The sequence below is a fragment of the Bos grunniens genome, chromosome 11 (genome assembly GCF_055505025.1).
Source record: "Bos grunniens cultivar Pamir isolate PY7600 chromosome 11, Bosgru_T2T1.0, whole genome shotgun sequence".
NCBI lineage: Eukaryota > Metazoa > Chordata > Mammalia > Artiodactyla > Bovidae > Bos > Bos grunniens.
Window position 1 is genome coordinate 81,086,469 of NC_141175.1, and position 25,294 is coordinate 81,111,762.

At 33.6% G+C, this 25,294-nt stretch overlaps 1 protein-coding gene across 5 annotated transcripts in view; it reads right to left on the bottom strand.

Moving 5' to 3' along the window:
- Nucleotides 1-493: 493 nt before the first annotated feature.
- Nucleotides 494-25,294, bottom strand: part of PPM1B (protein phosphatase, Mg2+/Mn2+ dependent 1B) — a 94,445-nt gene continuing 69,644 nt past the window's right edge. For 2 of the 5 annotated variants that reach the window (XM_086327178.1, XM_086327174.1), the window contains 4 exons: nucleotides 24,115-24,232; nucleotides 20,087-20,198; nucleotides 19,640-19,697; nucleotides 9,928-10,989 (listed from right to left, as the gene is read on the bottom strand). In XM_086327178.1, coding sequence (XP_086183304.1) covers nucleotides 10,684-10,989; nucleotides 19,640-19,697; nucleotides 20,087-20,198; nucleotides 24,115-24,217 — 579 coding nt within the window. In that variant the 5' untranslated portion in view covers nucleotides 24,218-24,232 and the 3' untranslated portion in view covers nucleotides 9,928-10,683. Of the gene's footprint in view, nucleotides 773-1,678; nucleotides 1,724-7,345; nucleotides 9,094-9,927; nucleotides 10,990-19,639; nucleotides 19,698-20,086; nucleotides 23,181-24,114; nucleotides 24,233-25,294 lie in introns of those variants that run through there. The other 3 variants (XM_086327175.1, XM_086327176.1, XR_015137030.1) reach the window with 3 other exon arrangements.

A 25,294-nucleotide genomic window follows, 5' to 3' on the forward strand; every position in this document is an offset into this window, starting at 1 on the left:
GATTACATAAAAGTAAAGTAGCAAATGGAACTGTAATGAAGGTACAAAGGGGAGCTTACCTAGGCGAGGTACTGCTGTCCAAAGGTGCTCTCTTTGGGCCACTGGGAAAAGCATCTATGAGAAAGCACTTGAGCCAATTCCTTGTCTGATCAAGACATTCACTCCTTTCTATATTCCTAAACATAAGTCTCTGAACTCACCAAAATTAAGCTAAAAAGCATCTAATTTAAGGGATTTATTAAGATGTGTATGCATGTAGAACAAGCCAGTTACAAACCTACTTCCTTTTGTATTAGCTATTAACTCTGTACCTCATATGTCAAATGAGTTCTGGGCATCATAAAAGAGTCACAAGATGCTCTTACATAAACATTTAGAAATCCAGTAACTTCTGATTTAAATGGTGCTTTTAGGAGAGGGGAAACAATAATGATATTTATTAAATATAGCCTGCCTTTAACCATGGAAGTCTCCGGAATAAAAGCAAAAGTACTGCCAAGAAGCCACAGGTATTTATCACAAGGACAGAGAAAAATATGATTTTGAAAGCTACAGTGACAGTTCTCTGCCTTCATTAACGGGCTCTAAGATTACAGGTTAATAGCAGTATAAATACTATAATTACATAATGTTGGGTTCGTTTTTCTTTCAGGTTTACGAAAAACATTTTTGTTCTTGTACTTTTAAGGGCTTGTAAGATCTGCCAGCCACTGCCTTTCTTGTCACCAGAGTTCTCAGCGGGTTTACAAGTGGACGTGCCCAAGACTGCCATCTGGTGGAAATGATAGAAATTGAAATGGTTTTTGTAAGTGATTAAAAATCAGTTGTCTAAGAAGGTACAAATTAAAAATAAATTGGAAGAAAAACAGTTCATTCACAATACAGTAAGAAATATAAAATACGGAATTAACTTAGTAAGTGTATAGAACATATGAAGAAAAAGATAAAAATTTTACTGGGGCACTAAGAAATATATCTATGTAAAAAGATGTAGCACTAATTCTGGAATGGAACTCATCTCTGCTAGAAACCGCCAAATTAATCTACCACATAACAACTCAAAATTACAGGATTTTTATTTGGCAGTGAAATCTTGGCCAAATTATTAAAAAGGTCATCTGGAAGAATAAACGTTCAATTTTTATTTAAGTAGATTAAGAAGGGAGCACTCTCCCTATCAGACTAAAAAAAATAAAACAATGATAACTCAGATGACACACTGGTATACAATACAAAGCAATGAAATAGAATGTTCATAAAAATACAAGTATATACAAGAATATATCTGGTGGCTCAGACGGTATAGCGTCTGCCTTCAATGCGGGAGAGACCGGGGTTTGATTCCTGGATCGGGAAGATCCCCTGGAGAAGGAAATGGCAATCCAATCCAACACTCTTGCCTGGAAAATCCCATGGTCGGAGGAGCCTGATAGGCTACAGTCCATGGGGTCACAAAGAGTCGGACACGACTGAGCGACTTTATTTTCACAAGAATATATAGTAAAAGGGCACTTTCAAATAAACAAAAACTTTATGTATCAGCTACTGTGAGGGAATAATGGAAAATATTACATTAGATGTTAGGAGTGGAGTAATACTCTGTAAATAGTTCCATTTATATTACAAATTTATAATAAAAAGGCCAAATTTGTAAAAGAAAATACATGTAAATACTTACTCAGAATGTGAAAAGACTGTCTAAGTATACAATTGAAGGTTCAAACTGTTGAAGAAAATGAAACGTTCTAAACTATTGAAACTTAAAAAAACCAAGAAACTTCTCAAAACTCAAATTGAATATCTTTTCACTTAAATTTTACTTCATGTATTTTTTAAAGTAAAACAAACAAACAAAAAATAAACCCCACTATATTCTTAAAACAATATACGGAAAATGAATTATTTTTGACCAAGGAGAACTATCCAGTACTCTTCAGATCAGACCATCTTAGCTCTCTCTTGTCTCTCTCCAATCACAGTGATTAAAAACCTTTATTCTGCCTATAGGAAAAGCTGGCATAGAAACAAAAAAACACTAAGAAAAAGCAGACACAGGGTAGTATGCTGTAAGGTGGGGGAGGTGCAATTCTATGCCTTTGAGTTTGTAGCTTTTCAGGAATTAGGATGTATTCTCGTCTGGAAAACCCAACGGACAGAGAAGCCCAGTGGGCTACAGTCAGTGGGGCTGCAAAGAGTCGGACACAACTGAGAGCAACACTTTACAAAGTATAACAGAGGACTAGTATCCTCACTACATAGAAAATAAATAAAACTACAAATAAATGAGAAAAAGATAATCCCAAAGAAAAGTAGGTAAAAGTCAGGGGCATTCAACAAATAGCCAACACACACAGAAAAGATGTTTGCATCACATGTAACTAGAAATGCAAATCAGATTATTATTTCACGTTCAAATGACTGGCAAATTTAGAGACTGACAATTTTACTGAGTGTTACTGAGGATGGGGAGGAACAGAGGAACAGGAATTTTCATAGATTTCTAATGGAAGTGGAAGTTAGCACACCTTGAGTATAAGGCATTTACAATATTAACTTGAAGATAAGCATACTCAGTAATCCCAGTAATTTTATTTCTAGGCAAATACTAGAGAAACACTAGTACACATACTCAAGGGACATACACCAGGATGCCTATCGCATTAGTGTTTTGTAACAGTAAAAAGTTGTAAATAATCTAAATCTCTCTCAGCAAAAATAAACCAGTTTACTTAACTGTTAGCTTGTTTTATGGAAGAGGTGGGGAATGTAGAGGTAATAGTGTGAATAAATTCAAACCTGATATTGGGAATAATACCTTTTCCTCTCCCATAATCCACCCTGCAAAATCCAAACTAACCGAACATGGTGGGTAGACAGTGTGGGGCAAGAGTTATGAGGCGACTGATCTCTTATGGTAGGTGGTAGTGGGCAGTGCTCAACACCACCTCCTCTCCCCTTTTCTAAATGCAACAATGATAATATTCAGGTAGATAACTCAATCAACACCTGTAAATACTGTTCATAGCTCAGCCAAACACTTCAGTTTCCTTTCTTGCAAAACAAATACTACTAGTTTCCTCTGCCTAAGTCCACCAATACATTCTCTGAGCCTAATGGTTTTCAAATTTTCCAAAGAGCTTTCATTCAAACAAAATCTTAGATGGAATCTCAACAACAGAAAAAAGCAGAACTGCTCTGGAGGTTGAGATTTGGAACTCCAGAACTTCCTTTGGTAATTGTAACATTTTAGAGACAGTGTAAACCATATATGAAAATTCTTAAGACTCTTATTTTTTGACTACACATAATTTTAAAATGTCAACTCTTCATGAAAAGCTTTGTAGTTCCTAAAGAAACTGTAACAATTAAATCCACTAATGTTCAATTTAGGAGTATACTTCAATAGCATCCAAGTGCTATAATAACTAACCAGTCTATAAGCTCTATATCAATTTACTTATAAGATGCTTATTCATAGGCAAAACATCATGAAAATAAGTGACACGGTCTTTTAAATCATGTTACTGTGGAATTTTGTCAAAATAAAGTGTACTTCATGTCTTCAAGATTTAGAAATGAAGCAAAACCATCTCTTCATAATGAGTGCACAATTGAAAATAAGCATAAATGACTCAGGAAAGGGAAAGCAGTCAGATCCATATATTAGAGTAATTCTTGGATTGTACTGGTGTTCTTCACCTCAAATACATGTCCAAGTATTTTAAATGCAGGTGGATATTATAGGGTTAAAAAAAAATACCTTTGCTGTATAGATTTAATCACTAAAAAGATGAATATTGCCAACATTATTGTGCAGGGATTTCATAGTCAAGGGGGAGAAAACCCCTATCTTTGATTCTTCTACTTATATTTAATAAGTTATGGTTCTTGTGTGCTTCACTAGGGTTGTGGATACTAAGAGGTAAAAGAAATAATTACTAATCCGTTAATACCAAAATCATGCACCCTCTCGCTCCTGAATTAGAAGAGCACAGCTACCAGTTATGTCTGAGTGGAAAATAGAAATGTTTGCCAGGTAGAATAAAACAAACAGGAAATAAGGGAGAGAAGATATCATTGCCAGGAAAGCTAGCAGAAGGGGAATCAGTGGTGATGTTGTCTGAAAAGCAACTTTTATATTAGTAGCTACACTGTTTTACTTCTGATCACAATATAGCATAACAGTACTGGAGTCACCAAAATAATGGGCAAAAATAAACACTTGCTTAGCATTTTCATTAAGCCTTACAGAATAATGCCCAATGTTGAATAGAAAAAAAAAAAAAAAACAACTCACACAGCAATTGAGCATAAAAAATGAAAAAGCATGGGAATTCCTAGGCAGTCCAGTGGTTAGGACTTGGCACTTTCACCACTCTGAGCCCAGATTAAATCCTTGGTCAGGAAACTAAGAGCCGGCAAGCCAAAAAAAAAAAAAAAAGACAATGCAAATTGCTAGAATGTGCACCTAAGAATTGATCTGCAAAACCAAGTAACTCTCAGGATTTCTCTGAAATAACTTAAAAATTTTGGTCTCAATGATTACTATATTAGTATTTGACTATCTTAACAGATTTTATGCACACTGTGCATTGTCTTAATATATGAAAACCACAGTATGCTATTTTTCAGTAATACTATTTAGCTACCCAAAACAGACTGTGTTCTAAAATCTTTTATCAAATGCTTTGTCTTATCAAACCAGTTTAATTTCAAAGCACAAATAAAGGCAATTTGGAAGAGGAAATGTGAATATGAGATGTCATTTTAAAATGAATCTAAACTCAAGACAAGGATAATACTTGGCTAGCAAAAGAAACTCAATGGATGTCTTCAGGTTAATCTCAATTAAAACTCAGTTTAATTCAAGCAACATGAACTGCCTGACAGCACTATGAAAAGTAACACCTGACTGAGACCCACGCATCTGAAAATAAACCTGACTCAGGGAGAAATCAGAGTTGCAGTCATTTTTGGCTACCCAAACACATTTAAAGTATCTTAAGTAAATATTATGAGTACCATGCCTCAAAATTGGACAAGAAATGTATAACAGAAATCAAGAGGGTTTTTTTGTGGAGGCGGGTAGGAGGGGCAGTGCCGTGCAGCTCACAGGATCTTAGTTCCCTCATCAGGGATCAAACCTGTGCACAGAGTCCTAACTACTGGACCGCAAGGGAAATTCCCAAGTGTGCTTTTAAAAAAACAATCTCCATGGTAAGTTTCCCCAACCTTGCTGAATGTTGAGAAAATCAAAAAATCTAACAACAAAAATTCAGCATAAAACCACAATCCACTTAATCAACATTAAACAAGAAAAGTCTTGTTTTTATTGGGCCAACCTGAAATGACATCTCAGTCATGGTGAATAATTTTATTCAAAATATGAATTTAAAAATTCAATATAGAACCGAGACCTTCTCAAAAGAAGTAACACAAATCTATAACAGAAGTCATCTTAAAAGATTAAAATGATCCAAATCTATGCCATACAAACATCACGAGTTTTCCAAGTTGAAACCCATTACAGGAAACTTCTGGGAGAAAAAAATGCCACAATATAAAGATTCCACTTTGTTTATCTTGCTAAGGATCAGTGTAATGGTAACTACATAAACATCATCTTTTCCCCCAAGTAAATTTCGTATCAAATCTGTATGTCTTCGGATTCATCTACTATTACACTGTAATGTTGGGAATACTGTCAAGCTGTCCAACAGGATGAGGGCAGCAAATCTTAAAGTCTAGGGGTCCCAGAGACTCTTTCAAGCAAGTCCAAGAAATCAAAACTATTTTCTTAATAATACTAGTATTTATTCTTTCTCAAAGTATCAAAATTTGCACTGACTGGGCAAGAGAAATGGTGGGCAAAGCTGCAGGCACCTCAGCATGAATCATGACACTAGCATCAAGCTAGTCACTATTTTCCTTGTACTCACAGAAGGGGAAAAAAGTGGGGGGTGGGGAATTTCAGTTAACAAAGAAAGTCCTAAAAATTTCATTATACCTCTACCCTTGAGTATACATCTTTTTAATATCCTATTATGGTGAAATGAGAAGTGCTGGCTCTACAGCATGCTCAAGTGTGAGACATGTGTGCTGAACTAGCGGCCACTTTACATGAACACCATTTTTACTTCAAAGAATGACTGACAGACAGTGGTAATTCAGCATTTTCTCTGAAATGAAGAAAGCCTGTTATATACTGAAAACAACTGACAATATTTGTTGCCAATGATAACATTTCACCTTTCAAATGAAAATTAAAATTTTGAAAAATCTGTATCCATCATCATGAGCTTGACAGCTTTCTAATACTTAAAAAAGATTTTTCTGATGAGATCAGTTATATTAAAAAAAATTATAAACACACCATAATCAGATGCCAATATTCTAGAAAGAACTGCATTAACTTAATGAACCAGTATTTTCCAAATGACCAAGGCATGTTATAAAATCATGCAAATGTCAAAGATCCACTATTTACAATGCAAGACAGATCAAATGGATTTTAATGTAACAGAGAACAAAGCTGACAATAAAGTTTCAGATTTCATATTACAACGAATCTTTAAGAAGCTACCTGCTCTGATGTTCTGATAATGTTTCAAAGAGGAATATCCATAATGATCTGAAGATATTAAAATAAAATACTCTTTTCCAATACTTATTTGTGTGAGGCCAGAGTTCATTATATACTGCGAACACAGTGCCACACGGCAACAGATTGAATGCAAAAGTAAATAAGAGAATCCAGTCAACATTCAACGATTTACAAAAATGAAAACCAGTGCTATTTTTTTCACATTAAATTGTTTAGATTTGGAAAATAATTATTTTAATAGAACATGCTATTTAACAGGTAATGGTTTTATCTTTAATGAATTAAAATAATATGCAAAAGTTCTTGGTTTTAACTTCTATACAACACACAAAACCCACAAAAGCAAAAAGTCCTTTGGGATCTTGAATTTTTAGATATATAAATGGGTCCTGATAACAAAAACAGCTGAGAACAGCTAGACTATGGAATTTAGATTAGTAAATACTGAATATGGCTGTTTCTTTTGCTAACTCACACAGAATTTTTATTTCCATGGCCACAAAGTCCCCTGAAAAAGATTTCTTAAAACAGTATAAAAATGTTTTTGGAGTGGATAAGGGGTTAACTAGTATTGTCCTACAGAGTTTGGTTAATACCTCCTTGGATTTAATTGTAACTCCCCTACATGGTTTTGTATGAAATTTTTTATAACAAATATTCTAACTATATCAGATGTTTACGATAACATACAAAGCTGAACTTTTATTTTTAAATAGCATACAAAATAGTAATATGTCACACTGTTTTTATCAAGTCTTTATTTAGGTAACAAGTTGGTTATGTTCACTGCATTGTATGAAACATCACAATATCATACTGGAAAGGTACTATCAGTACAGGGTTGGATCAGAGTGGACAGTTTGAACAACAACCATTTTGCATTCTTCATTCCCTATCTTTTAACAACCCCCCCCAAACCCCGTCAAGGGACAAATAGCTTTTAACATCATCATGTAAAGCACTTTAACTTACAAGGCTAAAATCTAAAGAATAAATAAAATATGTTGTGGCAATAATTCCTTTTAGACCAAAAAATCAGGTGCACAATAAATCGAAATGATCAAGAAAGCTGTATTTAAATGTGTGGCTCTCCAGAAACAGCTTCAGGAAAATGTTACAGAAAATACCATGAATTCCATTTCACACAGGACCAGATGATGACTCATTTCAACTACACACAAGGGCAATTACATCCTGCTGAAACACAATCTGAACAGATAGGAAAACGTTACAAAGCATCCACAACATGTACACCATGTACAAATGGATACATTCATTGCTTCTCCTCCCCCCACGCTCCTTTTAGATAAATATTTCACTCTTCACGTTCAGCATTAACTGGATACATGCAAAACTCAAAAGAATTCAAGAATTCAAGGTTATTGTAAAAATAGAATTAAACTAATAATCTTCAAGTACCTTATGTGACAGCCACTCCGTACCGTGCCCAATGTTATAAAATGAAAGGTTACTGAACCCATGAAAATATCTCTGTAATATTTCCTTAGATCTAAAATAGATAATTTTAAATGTATTTATAGTCATTTCAATGTGATATTCTGAGCTTTTAAAATAACGTAAACAATTAAAAATTATACCAAATTACACAAAACCTGTTGTATCTTAAAAGCTGAAAAATTAAAACTATAGAAACCCACATGTAAAACAAAAATCACAATTTACATTATAAAGGCAAATTTCATCATTTAAAAAAATTTGCAGCAGTGAGATGTCAAAGCAAATTATAAATAGCCATAAATTAATCCATTTGGTTTCAAGAGATTTTTCTAGTGAGAATTGAAGGATGTAGTAGATACATGCATAAAATTTGTAAGGGTTTATAATATTATTGCCAAATACACTTTATGTTGAAGCAGGCAACATTACAATTTGGACATTATTGGAGAACCCAGTTTGGTAATACAGGTAAAATTGGAAAAAAAATTAAATAACAATTCATAATAAATATAAATCCTATAGTAAATTGCTCAAATGAAATTTTAAGCCACAGAGCTGCAAAAGGCTTCCAACTTGGTGAACTGAAAAAAGGAACATCTCATACAGTTCTTTACTCTTACATGCTTATATGTTGTGTGCCTTAGTTAAAAAAAAAAAAATGTATCTTCAGAGTACAGCTAACTATATTCCCATGCACCTCAGGCATATTCGTTATTTGTGGTGAAATAACTCCATTGGTTTCTAGGGTCAAAAGTTCAATACAGATGTAACCAGTATGTCTGAGGCTGGCAAAAATACTGTAGTACAGGCAATGCTACAAGTGGCAATTACCAGAAAACACAAATATGAACAAATGATGGGAAATGCTAATGATTTTCTGCTCATATCACAAAACGCTGGGAATCCACAAGAATATTTTTCCCTTGTATTGAAGAAAATTGTGATTAAAAGTTTTTTCCCCCAATTTTCAGAATCAAAAGCATTTTAGAAGGTTTATAAGGCTACCATGGGTCTTCTAGATCTCCAGCACCCTACAGGAAGAGAAAAGGAAGAATATTATTACTATTTACCTACACCACTTCCAGGCTGGACTGAATTTCAAAAGAAAACAAAATCAGATGAACAAGTTACCTTCCTTTCTTTGTCTGAAAAGGTACTTTTACAGAGAGAGTTGTGTGTATTGTATACTGTGTGTATACACACATGGATCTATCTAATATAGATAGAAAACTGGTTGGGTTTTTTCCTCCCCTTTCCACCAAATGACTTCCTCTTTCTCAAACCACTTAAAAATATTCTGGCATTGGAAAAACAGATCAAAACATCAGCTATATACAAAGATTCCAAAGCTTCAACTTATGGTACCTTAAGCAACTTTAGACACATGATAAATATAAAACATGAAAAAGCAAAGTTAAAATGTTCTACATACACAATTGTTTTAAAAAATACTCTAATGTGACTTAGTTGTTTGTATTTTAAAAACTCATTTTAGCAAAGTCAAGCTCATATCTGCCACCACTATTTAAAATATCTTATACTTCTTGCATTACTAATCTCTGATGAACACTTCTAGCAAAACTCAGTCTTGCAATCTTTAAAAAGCTCATCATGACAACCTTCTGACATGTTTACATGTGTTCATACTGTCCAAAGATTAATATTTTGTGTCACAAGGGGGTTAAGAAACAGAACAGATTTACTGTGAGTAACCTAGACTTCTCAAAATTTTTTTAATTAATGAAAAATGCACCAAACCAAAAGTTTTCTAAGTTTTATATAGATACAAATGAAATTCAAATTATTTTTCCAATATACCAAACCTGGTTGTTTTTTAAAAAAATTAAAAATAAGTACAACATGCATAGGTTATTCCACATCACATGCTTTATTTGGACTTAAACATTTATAATTTCATTCTAAACACTTGGTTGACATACATTTGGATGTATGTAGTTAGGCTATACAGAATATACAAACCAAAGCTGGACGAATAATACATAGGTTTTTCAAAAATCATGTTTCATAAAGGATACAGAAAAAGGAAAAATAACCACACATCTGGAATCTCAGAACTACTGAAAAATAAAACTACAGAGAGGCAAAATATAAACAATTCCAAGAACACACAAATTATCATCCTTGAAAAAAGAAATTACAGGACAGCATCTGCCATTCTTTGAAGAACTAAAATTACTAAAGAAAACACAAATTCATTACAAAGCTAACTATGAACGTACTAATATGTGAAGCAGTATAATTCTACATTAACAATTTTTTCCACAATATAAAGTAATCTTGCTAATCGGTAATTTCTAATCCTTTCCTAGTATGAATTTAACTACTGACTTTAGTAACTGGTAGCCTCATTTCTGGCATACAATATGAAATGACATGTAATTTTATTAAATTCAAAGTACTAGAATATAGCCAATTTTAAACTATCTGATAAAGATGTATGCAAAGGCCTTCTTAAAAAACAAGGCTATAATATATGAATATAATAAAACTAGTTTACCAAGATTTCAAATAACAAAATGGTTATATAAATGCATACATTATACTTCCTAAGAAAAAAACCATCAAATCAAAGATCACAAAAGTATTACCACAAAGTAAAGTCATAACTTTTCACCACTCATCTTTGTCCCTGCATCTTCGGTACAGCTGTCTAATTCAGCAAGATCGCTTTTTGATTCAGTATGGCTTTCCTGCATTGCCACTGTGTTTCCAGCATCACTGTTCGAAGAAGCAGCTGTAGCAGCTTGTTCAGCAGGATTTTCTTCGCCCTCTACTTTAGCTAGCCTGTAACTAGTCAGCATCTCCTCCAGAAGTTGTCGGTAGTTTCCCCTATGATTAATTCTCATTTGCCTGAGAGCTTCCACCAATTTCCCCTGTGATCCACTTTCCTCTGCTTCATCGGAGGCCTTTTTTTAAGATTCAAGACCCCAGTGTCAGTAGACAAACTAGGATATCACACGTATTTCACAACATATCACAGCAAAACACTCATTTCTCTACCATGAGTAATATAGTCTAAGCATGAGAACATTTCATTAAGAATCAAGTGTTACTGTGTCAATTAACAAAAATTTCCAATCGAAATACCTCTAGTTATTTTTAGCAAATGAGCATCATGAACTATTAACGTCTTATTTTACATTGATAAGTGTAATCTGAAATTTACTTGCTAGCAAAATTCAACAGCAACACAGCATCTCCTAAAAGCAACTGACTTCAAAAGAAAATAATAGGCTATAATTATTTAGTAACTAAAGGAAATTAGTGTTTAAAGCAATAGGAAAGGACAGAAAGCAGGCCATTAGAACATTAGTTTCTTCATTTCTGCTGAATGACAGGAAGGAGAAGAGAAACAAAATGCAGTATTATATAAACTAAATTTGGGGGAATTGTAAAATTTCTGTGGATAAAAATTTTACTTATTTTTTGTCATCAAATATTTTACTAAAAATCTCTAGATTAAAATCATTTTAAACATTATAATAAAATATGAATATTAAACTACTCAATTTTTTTTATATTTTACCGAATTTTGTAAAACTGACAGATTTCTCCTATAGTAGCTACTTAACCTTGTTTGCAGAACAAACTCTAATATCCAAGCTGATCATACTGATACGCTGACAGATACAACTCAACCTTATATGTGCCTCCTGACATGATGTGCTAGGGAGGACAAACCTATGTCTTGTGATCTTGCCAAAAAATGTTTAATTAAGCTAATTCCCAATATAATAAGAAAACAGGGAACACAGAATTATGTGAAAAAACACAAGGAAACTATCATATGATCCAGAATGTAGGACATCCTATTAAAAGCTGGCTTAGACTTATTTTCAGTGTTAAGGGTAAAAACAAACTGGGAGCTTAGTTAAAGGCTTGCTTAACATGCTTGACCGGTAACAACTGGACTAGACCATGTAACAATTTTAACAGTCTTTCTATGGACAACTGAGAATATGTGGACTTTATATTAGATGATATTAAATTTATTACCAATTTTCTTAGGTATAATAATATAGTAATTATGATTATGTAAACAAATGTCCTCATTCTCAAGAGCTGTGTGCCAAAATATTTAGAGGTAAAATATTTTATCAGCGCTTTGCTGTCAAAAGTTCAGTCAGTTTAAAAAAAAAAAAAAGGCCAGGAATGTACACATAGAGCAAAGACAGCAAATATGGTAAAATGAAGATGTCCACTATGACCATTTCAATTTTTCTATACGTTTGGAAGTTTTCACCATAAAATGTTGGGAAAATAAAATACAAAAAGGCTACTGATATAGATCTGATACAAACTCTTAACCATCTTTGGAGGTTGTTACTCCGTAATTCTACAACAAAGGTAATATGACTATAGCCATATAGTAAATGGCGATGCTTATTATTAGAAACATGAGAGCACTTGAGTATTTTTTTTAAGTGTAAAAGCAAGAGATAATACTGTGTACAGCATATGTTTTATGTGTAGGCATATGTGTGCCCATATTCTTTAGGATATTACATGTAAAATGCCTAGGAAGAAAGGAAACACAGCTATATAGAAATGATAATAATGGGTGATGAAGTTTCAGATGCTTTGACTACTCCAATTTTCTACATCAAGCATATTAACTATCAAAATAACTTTTTTTTTTTAATTTGCAAAATTTAGTGTGTGGAGAGAACATAATAAAATATGGTCTCTTAAGATTTTTCTCCCCCCATTTACCTTTCTTTCTGTACTAAATAAACATTATTTCCCTAAATACAGTTTCTAATTTGAATCCATTCAGGAAAGGTTAAGATGGAACAATGAGTTAAATGCTTGCTGATCATAAACCATATCAATTTTTAATCAGGTCTTCCAAAAGGAAATTTTCTATTTGAGAGTGTATCACAAAGAACTTTTAATGGAAGGTATAAGACTCCTCTCTGCCCTCCAAATAAAAAGCCCTCAAACCAACAACTACCTTTGACAACTCCCTTGGACACTGAAACAAAATCAAGTGGACAATAGAGAACTCAACCCTGGTTTCACATTAGAATCACCTGTAGAGTTTCTAAAATTATACAGATGCCAAACTCCAAGCCATGGTATTCAGATTCAGTGAGCTGGGATGATTTTCTTAAAGCCTGAAAGGTGATTCTGATACATAGCAAAGGTTGAGAACGACTGATAAACCGTCTTACTTCCCTGAGCTGATTGATAAGGTTGGATCAAAGCTGTTATATGTGGATGTATCTCACACTCCATCTGACATCTAGATCATCACAGTAATCATCTACATTTCTGTGAAGGGCTACAGTAGTGGTAGCTGGGGAGAGAGAGGTAGTTGCTTTATAAAAAGCACACTAAAACCCAAACTCTAAATTCAATAGGAATGGATTTACAATAGCCAATTGAAAAGAATTTGAGTTAATGACCACATTTAAGTCATTCTATATTATAGCAAATTACATTTTCCTATTGTGCTGGACATAGATAGGTGAAACCTCTCCATTTCATCTGATGTTTCAAAATACTGTTATACAACAGTCATGGATTTTCATTAATATCAGAAAATGAATCTATTGTTTAGCTGCACCTTCTTTACCTGAACTCACACAAAAGGTACCTCAGGTTTACACCTCTATCAGAGCAATTCATTTCACCTTGCAACTGTTGACAAGTCTCTCCAGTTGCACTATAAAATCTTTTAGACAAAGATAATTTCTATTCCTTTCTGTATCCTCCCAACCACCTAGGGATGAAAAATTAATGCTTGTGCTAAGAACTTAATATACATAATTTCATTTAATCCTTGTAGGTACTCTATTATAATAGATACTGTAACTCTAGTTTTTATAAGCGAAGAAACTAAGGCACAGAGAGATTTAAGTTATTTGTCAGGATGACAATGCTAGGAAGTGACAGAGCTCAGATTTGTCTACAAGTGTAATCCACATCAATGTCCCTCTGAATGTTCTTCTGACTACATTACAGTAACAGTTTTGCAGAGTAAAGCGCCTCATGTAAATAGATGCTTACTAAATAAATAATTAAAATTATTGTTGAGTTGGACCACAAATTATTTCATATTGAAGTCTATAATGTATTTTCTTATAATAGAAAAATTAATGAAATTACAGGACAAAAAAATCATATTAGATGGGACAGTTTAAATTAGTCTGCAAAATAAATTTAAGACAATTACAGACATGGAGATTTAGGACTCTTCCCTCAGATTCTGTTTTTAAGGTTTTACTGTCACCTAGACTAACTCAGCTTGAGAATCAAATTTCCCATTATGAAAACACTGCCTTACACGAAATAAGACCCAGATAAATAGATAAATCAAAAAAGACAGCAAAAGGTGGGTAGGGAAATCTAAGCCCATTTTAAAAATAGAATTTAATTAGCTAAAATTCATCTGCAGCAATTTTTTAAAAACACAGTCGCCAGAAGTGACACTCTTCCAATAGTGGGGAAACTTAAGGAACGCTAGTACAGATATTTACTGTGTGGCTTTCTCTGTTTTTTGGGGTCCTCATCCCTGCTTGTCAGGTAAAAATAATCTTAAGAAGGTTCTCAAATATGACTTCATGAGATACAATTAAGAGTGACTAATAAAGAATCTAATAAATCATATATCATCTCCAAGTATCGTGTAAACTTCAGTCAATCTGAAATAATTTTAAAGAGTCACTTAAAATGGTAAAGACCAAAGCTATGAGGAGTACGTCAAATGACACCTTAAAAAAGTGACTAAAGTTAGTGTGTTTTCAAACAGTGTAGGTAGATCTTCCCCATAAAAAATGCTTTGACAAGTGAAAAAGTAAATGAGAAACAATTTATTAAAAAAACAGTATTCACAAAGTCCTAAAACTGTGATATAAAAATATAATTGATCTATTTGAAATAAAATTAAAAAGATTTGTCTATAAAATTTAGTAATGTGAAAACAGAAAAGGAAGATTTTGGGGGGCTTTAGTTTTCTTTCCTTCCATTCTCAAAATCCAAATACCTTAAATTTTTTAAATTAGAATAAAAGTGTGTATTTAAATGAAAAATAACTAATAAGATACTGGGCTTGACTGCTTAATCTCAACAAGTTTATAAACTATTCATCAAAAATGGAATATTTTAAGACAACTAAACATGAGAATTGGAAATGATTTTTCTTACATGAGAGAGGTGGGGTATAGACACATATGTAACCTCTAAATATCAGAGAGGCTGCATGGAAAGGTATAAAAGGAACAGATGGAGGCACTCTGACTTACGCTCCAATTCTAGCTACTCAATCCATCTAGCTCTGCAGCCTGGGCAAGCTACTCCTTTGCACCAATTCTTAGTCTTCTCTGTAAAGTAAGGATGCTGAGTTACCTACATAGTATGTAGATACAGTTATGCAGATATGGCTTAGCACAAGTAGGAGTTGGGAAAATACAAGTTCCTAAGAATCATCAACTTATATAGCTATTTGATCACTGGTATAATAATTCAAAAGTATTTTAAGTCTCCTTTGAGGGAAGAACTTAACCTTTTGGCGTGAAAAATATAAAGCTCAAATAATAAACTTTCTTACTCATGAGCAACCTCAAATTAGTTTTTAAAATATATGACTTAAAAATAATCTTAGCATACAATTATAGTGAAAGAAACAGAAATGTTCCTTATTTAACTAATATTTACTGAGCTCTCAACATATACCAGACACTGCTAAAGGAGCTGGGGAACAGCCATAAACAAATTGAACGAAGTCCCAGATCTCAAAAGAATTTAAATTAGAGTTATAAAACTAGACTAGCATTTTTTAGATAAACAACAAGGACCTACTGTAGAGCACAGAGAACTATATTCAATATCTTATAATAACCTGTAATGAAAAAGAACCTGAAAAAACTGAAAACTGTGTATCACTGTGCTGTCCACTTTAACACAACTCTGTAAATCAACTATACTTGAATTAAAAACAAACTAGCATTTTAAAAGAAGAAAGAGTGGGGGTTATCACAGAGCCCTACGTAATATAACGATAACTTAGAGCAAAATGTAATTTTTTACTTTTTCTGGTCCCCTAGGTTATTATTCTTTTGGGGGTCACAGACTCCTTGGAGGAACTAATGAAAATCAGACATACTCTAATCATTAAATAGTATTTATGCACACACATAAATATATCTGCAAAAACTTTTGGAGGATTCACACACCCCTTTATTAAAATTTCAAGCTTGATTCTTTTCCAGATACTGATTTTAAAGCTGGGAAAGTATCAATATTGCTTACATTAAGAAGACTGAACATATTCCAGAAAGTTGAACAGAAAAAAAAAAGTTAAGTAAAACACTTTAAAATTCCCCTAAATAATGACTTTCCTGAATATATTTTAAATATATTCTGACTTATATTCAACTCAGGTTTTTTAAAAATACTTTTATTAACCAAAAGACTTTTTTTAATATAAGAAAAGTGAATGAATACCCATTTCTGGTAATTCTGGTAAGCATTTATAGCAGAACAATTCTATTCTCTTTGATATAAAGCAGATGTTTTAGGATTCTAAATAATCTTTGATTTACTGTGACTAGCATTTGTATTTTTAAATATCTGAATGAATAATTACTTTTATTTAAAAAATATTTTTAAAATGAGCTCCCCTCCTTCCCATACAACTGTCTCCTCTTCTGTCTTTCTAGCACCCTCCTGTCTTGCCCATTCTGCAAGTTAACTGTATCAGCCCCTGCCACTCTGTACTTCCTGGCAGCAACTTCCACTTGGCACAGATCTGACCAAGCTGAGAAGCATTCATAGAGCACTTCTGTGCTTCAAGTTAAGGCCTAAGAATTTAATCAAACATTATCATTTCTTCAGTTTTCTGTTTCTTTTGTATTTTTTAGTATACTTCCACTTTTGATTATGGTTCAACATTTTTCTAAGGTTGTGATTATTCTGAAAGGGTAAAGTAATGTTTCCCAACATAGGATTCTGTTTTTATAGTAAACAGGAAGTTTCTCTAATTCACACATCTACCTACTAATGAGCTTACACTTAAGTGTCTCTGTGGTCATGCACAACTACTTGACCCCTAGCATGTTTTCCACCTAACACTGCATATGTCTCTAACAAATGAGAATGCCAGGTACTCCTTTGAGTCTGCCATTCTCACACCATAAACACGCAGTGGCTCCTCACTCTGAAATATAAAGTCAAAGGTGTCTCCAATCTATTCCAAAATACTTCTGGCATTTTGAATTCTTATTTTTCACCACAGCAGTTTCCTGCTCTAGCCAAAATGACATCCGCTCTTTCAAAGATAGCTTAAACTTTGTTCTTGCCTCTCCCAATCCACATTAACTATAATCTTCTTTTAATTTCTGCCATTCAAACCATTCTTCAAATCTAATCTTATCTCTGAAAATCTGACTGTCCAAGCAATCACTCTACAATTCACACGGCAATCAGTCTATATTTTGCGTTTCTTTTTGTTCTTTGGTAAATGACGTGAAACCTTTTTATTACTTAACTTCTCTGCTTGTATCAACACTGCCGGCTGCATTCAAAGCAGGGATGGGGGACCTTGCCTTTTGTTTCATAATCTCCTCCCACATCAATTCATTACATGGTGGATCATCAGTGTTTATATATAAAGGTGATTAACTATACATTTCCTTGATTTATAATCATATAATAATCACCAGGGCTTCCCTGGTGGCTCAGACAGTAAAGAATCTGCCTGCAATGTGGCAGATCTGGGTTTAATCCCTGGGTTGGAAAGATCCTCTGGAGAAGGGAATGGGCACCCACCCTAGTATTCTTGCCTGGAGAATTCCATGGACAGAGACTGGTGGGCTGCAGTCCGTGCGCTTGGAAAGAGTTGGACATGACTGGGCAACTAACACTTTCAATTTCAATTCAAATAATCATCTTTAAGGCCAGTTTTATATCCAGAGCAGCTCTCCTCAGTTTCATGGTTCTGTTGCCTATTTATTCACTGCTTACATAGCTACTATGTATAATACATATTTTCTACTTTTAAAGAAAGTTTAAAATTCATCCTTTCGTTGTTGTTGTTCATCCTTGGTGTATGTTTAACAGAAATTCTGGGTTATAAACTTTTTTGTTTGGAATAAAAGCTGCGAACTTTCTTGAGAGACTAAGAAACCTAGCAAGTATATTATGAAATAATTTTTCAGATTACACACTGGGGCTGCATTTTCAAACATGTGAGGGAACAAAGTAATTATGTGGCTAATAATGAATCAGTAACTACTTGAGGGCTTAGTTCCTCCAACCTTGGTAGTGGCTGCTACGTGGAACCTATAATCTAGCTGAAGAGGTAAGGCTCTTTTTACCTCCCAACTACTACCATCTTTCTTGACATCCTATCCTCACTTGTTTGGTTTGGAGTTGTCTAAATGCATCAAATGACGTTATCTTTATTCTTAAATTAATTTCCACAGCTTTGGACACAATTCTGAATACTTTAGAGGTACCTGACACAAAAGAAAGTCTCAGAATCACTGCTCTAAACCCAGGTATAAATTCTGTTATTAGCAATATATAGTATAATTTTATTCAGGTAACTAAAATGCATTAGTTGTAAAAATTTCCCTTTTAGTCAATGTAACTTTTATTGCTAAGAAAAAAACAAATTATATGATACTGCTGTGCAATAATGAAGCCTGGAAAACAATGCAATTAAAATGACACATAATTACTACCAGTGGCCAATAGTGGTCTCTCAAGACCTGCCAAGAGGAGCTGGAGCATAGAGGCTATTTCCTCTCAATAAGTTTTAGTACTAAGTTTGGCTCTCCTAAATCTTTGAAGCATACATGTTAAAATTAAATTGTTCAGTTTTAGATGTCCAAAAACTTGAAAACTCTATGAGAAGACAGTTATTTGAATTACTAACTTTGAAATTTAGGGCAGTTTTTTTTTTTTTTTTTTTTTAAAGGCTACTGTTTGGCCTCCTAGTACTAGTATTAAAATAAAATTAAAAACCTACAGAGGAGCAGTTGATCAGTATTTCTAAGGAAGGCAAAGGGACAAAGAGTTTTGCTCTGATGAAGCACAGTAGAGTACAACAAAAAATGGTCATCCCAGTTCAACATGTATACCCAGAGCACAACAAGAAGGCTAGAATGCAATTATTCTCAGGTGTTCAACTGGGCACAAAAGAGGCACTGAAAGGTCTAGTCTATAAAATAAGAGTCTGAAAGGTCTAGTCTGATCACGATCACTAACTTCCAGTGATTGCAGCAGCCTGCTGGAGGAGAAATGGACACATTTAAAAGCACATTCTTTGTTTGCCTCAAAATTAAGATTTAAGGGAGAAGGAGAAGGAAAGGCAAGACACACAGGGAAGAAATAAGTACAGCCCACACAAAAAGGTATTTGATGCCCATTAAATGACAACAGACCTATCTACAAAACAGAACTTTAGCTCTATCTTCCACTTCAATACATCTCCTTAAACTTTAACTGACTCTTTAAAATGAAAAGCAGTCATTGTGTATATGTATATTTATAGCCACTGTTTATATAATAAGATTATTTAAAATACTTAAGAAATAAAACAAAACTTACCCCATCACTTTCTCTATGTGGATTCAGCCTACTATAAACAGCTTCAATAACATGGCGCCTAAAAAAAATTATGCTTTAGTTTTATTAAATTACATAGTTACTAAGCTTCTGCATATTTAAAATAATACTTCATATATCTTGACTACAGTCAAAAATTAACTGTCCCAATAAATACCTGCCAAGAACAGTTTCTGCATTTCACTCAGAATTTGATCCTGCACAATCCATCTGTTCTCATTTACTAAGGGAAGAAGGATCCTCAGCCCCAAAGAATATAATAAATAATGTCTTAAAAAGAAAATCTTTTGGATGAAATTTAAATGTTCTTTTCTAGTATAAGAACTGTCAACCCATTTCATCTTTAGATAATTGATGTACTTCTAACCCCAAATTATTTAATTACTAATTATAAATGAAGTCAAAATTAGTTCTTTTTGTTCTACTTACTTGCCAGCAAGACCTCCCCCAGGAGGCAAATTTGGGATATTTTCTGCAGACAAGATGCGCATGACGTGGGCAAGATCAGGCATCCCTTCCTCACCAGACTTCTCCATAATTTCTGCAGGTTTTTAAGAAGAGTTCCTGAATTAATGTGATAACTCAGAATTCACAAAGTGAAACAAGAGGTACTACTTAGCAATACTATCACACAAGGAACAAAAAAAGGTAAGATAAAAAGTTACTTGCATATATATACTCATTCTAGCATTATTCATAAAAGCAAAAACTGGAACATTAAATGTCCAATAAAGGAACAATTAAGAAAACTTCAGAATAGCCACTGAGTGAAATGGCTTATAATCACTACAATGATCCCTATGAACAAGGCACAGCCACATGGAAACACATTTTTTTATATGAAAACACATTATATATATATATATTTATATATATATATTATATATAAATATAATATAGCATATATTATATGCTATAATTACAGGAAAAGAAAAGCAATGGAAGGATAAGGATTATAAGGGAAGATTAAAATTTGCTTTATAGGTTTTTGTCTAAACAGTATGTTCTATAATCTATTTATTTTTGCCTTTATGAATCCATTGCTTTATTATTTTCACCAGGTACAATTTATTTAAAACAAAAAAGGAAAATAAATCTCAGAATTTGCTAATACTCTAACAAAATAAAACATTTATATGTTTCATTTATATTTACAATTTCCAGAAAACAGATTCTTAAGGCATGATTTATCTGGCCAGTATCAAGACAATAAACTTCTTGAAAAATCAGACAACGGCAAACTTACTTTTAAATCAGCAACAAAGCAGTGTCCTAAGCAGCCCTCAAGAGGCTAAATCCAAACGGTTTACCATGCATCCCTCACAAGGACCATGACCTTAACTTTTTATTCAACTCTGCTCCTATTCAACTCTGCCCCGACCCCTAGCTATATTGCCAATTGGTCTGAAACACTTTTTAAACCTATTCAACTAACACTTTTGTATGGTTAAAGTGTATTCACCTTCATGTTTCAACCTCATGTGTAACTTTCTCAGATCCTTCTCTGACCCATGCCTGGATAGGAGTGTTGCTAGATACTCCCACTATACATGATATTTACTAGATTACAGACTGTAAACTTCATGAAGGCAGGACTGTGTTTTTCTACCTTACACTCTATCTCTATAGTCCAAGAATTCTCAACTTCAGCACTACAGATGTTTTAGACAATTTTTTGCTGTGAAGGTTGTCCTGTGCACTGCAGAATGTTAAGGAACATTCTGGCCTCACTCACTGGATGTCAGTGGCACCCTCTCTTTTATGAGACCAAATCTGTCTCCAGACATTGTTGTATGCGGCATGAGGGACAATCTCCCCTAACCCAAACCCACTGCAGTCTAGCACTTCACCAACCAACTTTCACATACCACTGGTACCTCTGCAATCCAATCCTCCCCCACCACCTGTCACCTGCTTCAACGCATGATTTCTAACTGGTCTCTTGGCTTCCTCTCTCCTGTCTCTCTTTACAATCTCTTCTTCACGGAGCAACAGAGAGAGGTCCTTTAAAAAGTCAGATCATGTTACTCTTGCACTCAACATCTTCCATGACTTCCCAACACTTAAAGTCCAAAGTCCTCATTTGTGTCTGCAGAGTAGTACATGATCTGCTCGTTAGCAATTTCTCCTAGTCTTTCACTTTTCTACCAGCTCTTTCTAGTCCAGCCATACACTCTAAGCACATTCACTCCTCAGTTCTTATTGCTCCCTTTGCTGGAATGTTCTTTCCCCAAATAGCCACTCTTTCCCATATACAGTCATCTGCTTAAATGTTTTTCCTCAAAAAGACCTTCCTAACCAATATTCCTTGCTACTGTCTGCCTACTGTTCTGTTTTCTTCTATTAAAAAAATACACACACACACATACTGGTCTCCACTAGATTATAAACTCCATGAGATCAGGAACACATTTGCTTTGTTTTCTGCTACCTTCCCAGTGACTCACATGCTCAAGGACTGCTGAAGTAATGAATACATACAGAAGGCATTCACCAGATATCTAATCAATTTAGGTTAAAGACTATTTAACATTATACCTCTCCTCTGCACACCCAATAAAAACACATACACAGACTTGCCAATATACCAGAACGCTTTCACCTCAAAATTCTAATATCAAATTACATGACTTTAAACCCTAACAGAAATACAGTGCTCTTGAAGAACAACTGCTTCTAAAAAAGAAGTTAGGTACCAAGGCATATTGATCTGTAGTGGCTGCTTTTTCAAGGATTTTAAAGAGCTTTTTAATTGAGTGATTATAATCAAGTGTGTACCACAGGCCCCAAGATCACATCATATTAATACATATTTGTTATATCTGCCATATAATGTATCTTTTGGATAGTTTAAAATCATACAAAATAATATTAAATTTTAACAACCCACATTGAGCTGAACTGACCACACATTTAAGAAATTAAAATTTAGCTGTTACAGAAGAGTTAATAAAAGCTACAGTTTGCTGCAGACTTGTGTGCTAGGCACATCACCAAGTACTTAACAAAGTTATCTCATTTATTTAAAACAAACTGTATGGTTGGTGTTTTTACCTTTAGTTCACAATAAACAAACTGGAGCCTTAAGAGAGATTAGGCAAGTTGGTCAAGATCATATAACATGTAATTGACCAAATTTTAGAGTTCTTCCCCAAATGAAAACTATCTAGCTTCTTTTTTGTCAACAAGGAAATTGGACAATAAGAAACTCTTCCTCGTCTTCTGACAAATTTGAGCCAGCAACCTCCCACCCCAATACACTCGACCTTTCAGAAAATGTATGTTACTAAAAACTCCTATAAACAGCTCCTCTTCATAATTATGACATTATCAACAGGAATGAATGCTTCCAACATGGTCTTCCAAGTGTTTTCACAGGTTCCTTATCTCTCCGTTTCGCTGAAAACACAACTTCACTGACAGTTCAGGGTTGAAGAAATTGCAGACCAACAACAAAAAAATGTTTAGGATGTGCAGACAACTGTAAAGCTAGAAAAGATGAATCAGTCCCTCGCCACCAAATCTGCAAAAGAATGTAGTTTTCTTTTGGTAATTACACATTGGAAATCACCAATCTTTGCATTTCAAAACTTTTACCAATTACTATTGGTATATACCAATATAGCTATTATACATCTAAAACATGACTCGTAAATAGGCCAAATTCAACAAGCTGACCACACCATAATCATTATATCATTCAAATTTACTATTGAAAAGTAATAATGATCAAGCCATAAGGTGTTAGGAAAAAATATAGGTCAATATGTAACCCTGAACCTGCTACTCAATATTATATAACAACTTAAAATGGGAAAAGAATTGAAAAAGAATAGATACATGTATAAGTGAATCACTCTGCTGTGTATCTGAAACTATTACAATATTGTTAATCAACTTTACTCCAATATAAAATAGTTTAAAAAATATAAAATAAAATTTTGTATTTTGTTAAAAAAAAAAATGTAACCCTGAATTGAGGAAAGAACTTTGTAAGAATGACATTGAGGCAAAATAAATAAGACCGACATGTGTAACTTCATATAAAATAATTTTATATCTGAAAAGTAGCACATATAAAACTAAAGTATTAAACCAGAGATCCTGCCATAGACTCTAAAATGTATTCTCTATCAAGGTAACCACTAAATGAATATTTCAAAGAATGTATAACTAATGAGCAAATGCAGGGATTAACTCAAATAGAAAATACTGATTAACCCAAAAGGGAAGAAAAAAGGGAAAAGAATAGGTGGAACATATGTAAACAACAGATATAAACCCAAACAATTAGCAAATTATGTTGACGTTAAGGAGACTAGTTTTCCCCTTTCTCATTCCTGAATAATGGATTTTTAGTCCAAAATCTATAGGAAGTTTTAAAAGATTTGACAAACAAGGAATAATACTTTTGCTTCTTCTTAAAAAAAAAAAAAAAAAAAAAGCATCTTTCTTACCTTCCACCCGTGATTCCAAGTACTTATCCAACTCTGAGTCTTTTCTCATTGCTTCATCTGAGACCTTGGGAGCATTTGAAAAGCAAACTAGTACAATACTCATGTTATCTCGACTTCCCTGTATATTAAAAAAAAGAAAATAAAAATTATACTTCTACAGTCTATCAACTATTATTTACTTTAAGCAATTATTTAATCATCCAGAATGTACACCTTCAACACATTCATTTTCAAAGAACTATTTGAAGCACTTCCTGAAGAAACAAGGACTCTTAGGTATGGGTAGATGGTAATTATTTTATGATTTCTGAATCTATGCACCTCTTCTTATCTACGTCCATTCCACTACTTGAGAAATGAAGGTATCTTCATACATATTAAATCTTCTAAAAACTCTGTTTCCCACTCAAGACTGCATATTCCCGAAGTGACTTAAGCCCAAAATGCATCCTTCCAAAGAAAATATGCATTTTTCCCCCCTAGCTAATTAACCTGCATTGGAGCAATGCTACTGAAACTCACTAAATTGACATGGATGAAAACTGTGCATTATTAGGATACCCAAGACACTAAACTAAACAAGCAGAGAAAAAAGTTAAACTGGAAACTGTTCTAAGGGCATAGTATCAAATGATCAAATAGATACACTGCAGTCAGATGAAATAACTTTTGAAGAAATGACATCAGACAGTTAGTGTCAGAATTTGGAGAGAGCAGCTAAAACTACTAATTGAAGGACAAATTTTACCGCTGCCTTTTTAATCACACCATCACAAAAGATCTATATCAAAAAGGAAACACGGGATATATACTACTCTATTACCACAAGACTATAAGCAATAAAGTTAAAACAGTTTCTTAAAGGCATATTACTTTTACTGAATTTCTTAAAACCAAATGAAACTGTTCTTAGAATAGTGATCTTTTTTTAACTTCTTCTTTTTTTTTTTCCTATTTACCACTCTCAAAAATTAAGTCAATGGAGGTGGGATTTGCCAACCCAAGTGAAGAGAGCCAACAACATACCCATGCTACTCTTTTCAGTCATCATGGCCAGAATCTAGGTGAGCACTCTTTGGTTAAGACTTGCCACCTTTTGGGGACCCACATGACACAGTCAAACACAGGCAGGCCTTGAAAAACTTCTGCTAAACCTTAACGGAGCAAAGTTTGAAGGCAG